Source organism: Helianthus annuus, chromosome 8 (assembly GCF_002127325.2).
Source record: "Helianthus annuus cultivar XRQ/B chromosome 8, HanXRQr2.0-SUNRISE, whole genome shotgun sequence".
Lineage (NCBI taxonomy): Eukaryota > Viridiplantae > Streptophyta > Magnoliopsida > Asterales > Asteraceae > Helianthus > Helianthus annuus.
The window spans coordinates 11,117,081-11,118,331 of NC_035440.2; the positions used below are offsets into that span (position 1 = coordinate 11,117,081).

Genomic DNA, 1,251 nt, shown 5'->3' on the forward strand with positions numbered 1-1,251 from the left:
GCTGATTTACATCAGCCAAAAGTCTCTTATTATAGATAGTATAAATATAGACTTATAATTACATGTTTGGTTCCGTTTCGGTTATATCGGTTAACCAAAGCTTCATAACCGTGACCATAACCGACTAGTCAGTTACACAAAGTTTTCATAACCATAACCATCGGTTATGTTAGTTATCGGTTAATAATGGTTCTGTTATATCGATTATGGTTTGGTTATCGATTTTGGGGTTTTATGGCCCAATAAGCCCATAAAAAGATAAACATCCTTCTTCACCCTGCAAAAAGGTAAACAAACACACATACAATACAAGCAGCCATTACACACACAACAAGATCAAGATGAACACAGACATCACCGCATCAGCCAAACCCGAATACCCAGTGATCGATCGCAACCCACCCTTCACCAAAACCGTCGGCAACTTCAACACTCTCGACTACCTCCGCTTCACCACCATCACCGGCATCTCCGTCACCGTCGGCTACCTCTCCGGTCTCCTATCCTCTTCTTAACCCACTATTATTATTACTCAATCTCTGTCTAATCTTCTCATTAACTTAAGATCTGGGTTCATTTCTGCAGGAATAAAGCCCGGGATCAGAGGCCCATCGATGGTGACCGGAGGGTTGATCGGAGTTATGGGTGGTTTTATGTATGCTTACCAGAACTCTGCTGGACGCTTGATGGGCTTTTTTCCTAACGATGGTGAGGTAGCTCGTTACAAGAAGTAGTTTTTCACATTTTCCCCAATTTTTTTTCAATCTAGGGTTTTGTTTTGTGTGATGAAATGAACATCTTACGGGTCAATTGAGCATATTGTGATGCTTTATAAGATACTGACATGAACGTTTTTTTAATAATTGGATTCGTGTTGTTGGTTTTGTTGTTCTTGTTGCTTTCAATTTGAGAAATTGAAGAACTGTTGGCTAATAATATCCCTTCATTTGGGTATTTTTGTTGCTTTAAATTTGGAAAATGTTTGAGAAAATGTTGCTTTAATGTTATGATCTGGATTTGAATATTTGAGATAATCTTTTGCTATTGAAAGTGTTTATGAATCGGTCTGTTTCGGTGTTGAAATGTTAGGATTCTGCATTCATGTATAGTTCTTGATTTGATATTGTTTTCGAACCAATGTGTATGCTATCTGCATGAGTTAAACCGTACCTGAAACGTTTAGGATGATACATTTCGCTAAACATGTACCGATATCATCTGCAGTGTTGTAAGAATCACTAGGCGCTAGTA

At 38.3% G+C, this 1,251-nt stretch overlaps 1 protein-coding gene across 1 annotated transcript; it reads left to right on the forward strand.

The window, feature by feature from the left end:
* The first annotated feature begins 278 nt into the window (after positions 1-278).
* On the forward strand, positions 279-970 carry LOC110872048. Its single transcript, XM_022120808.2, has 2 exons — positions 279-495; positions 586-970. The coding sequence occupies exons 1-2, from the start codon at positions 342-344 to the stop codon at positions 732-734; spliced, it is 303 nt and encodes a 100-aa protein (XP_021976500.1). The 5' UTR covers positions 279-341; the 3' UTR covers positions 735-970.
* The last annotated feature ends 281 nt before the right edge of the window (positions 971-1,251 follow it).

Coding starts and splice junctions, on each gene's coding strand:
- LOC110872048 (XM_022120808.2), top strand. CDS start 342: ATGAACACAGACATCACCGCATCAGCCAAACCCGAATACCCAGTGATC. Junction 496..585: donor CACCGTCGGCTACCTCTCCG/GTCTCCTATCCT, acceptor TCATTTCTGCAG/GAATAAAGCCCGGGATCAGA.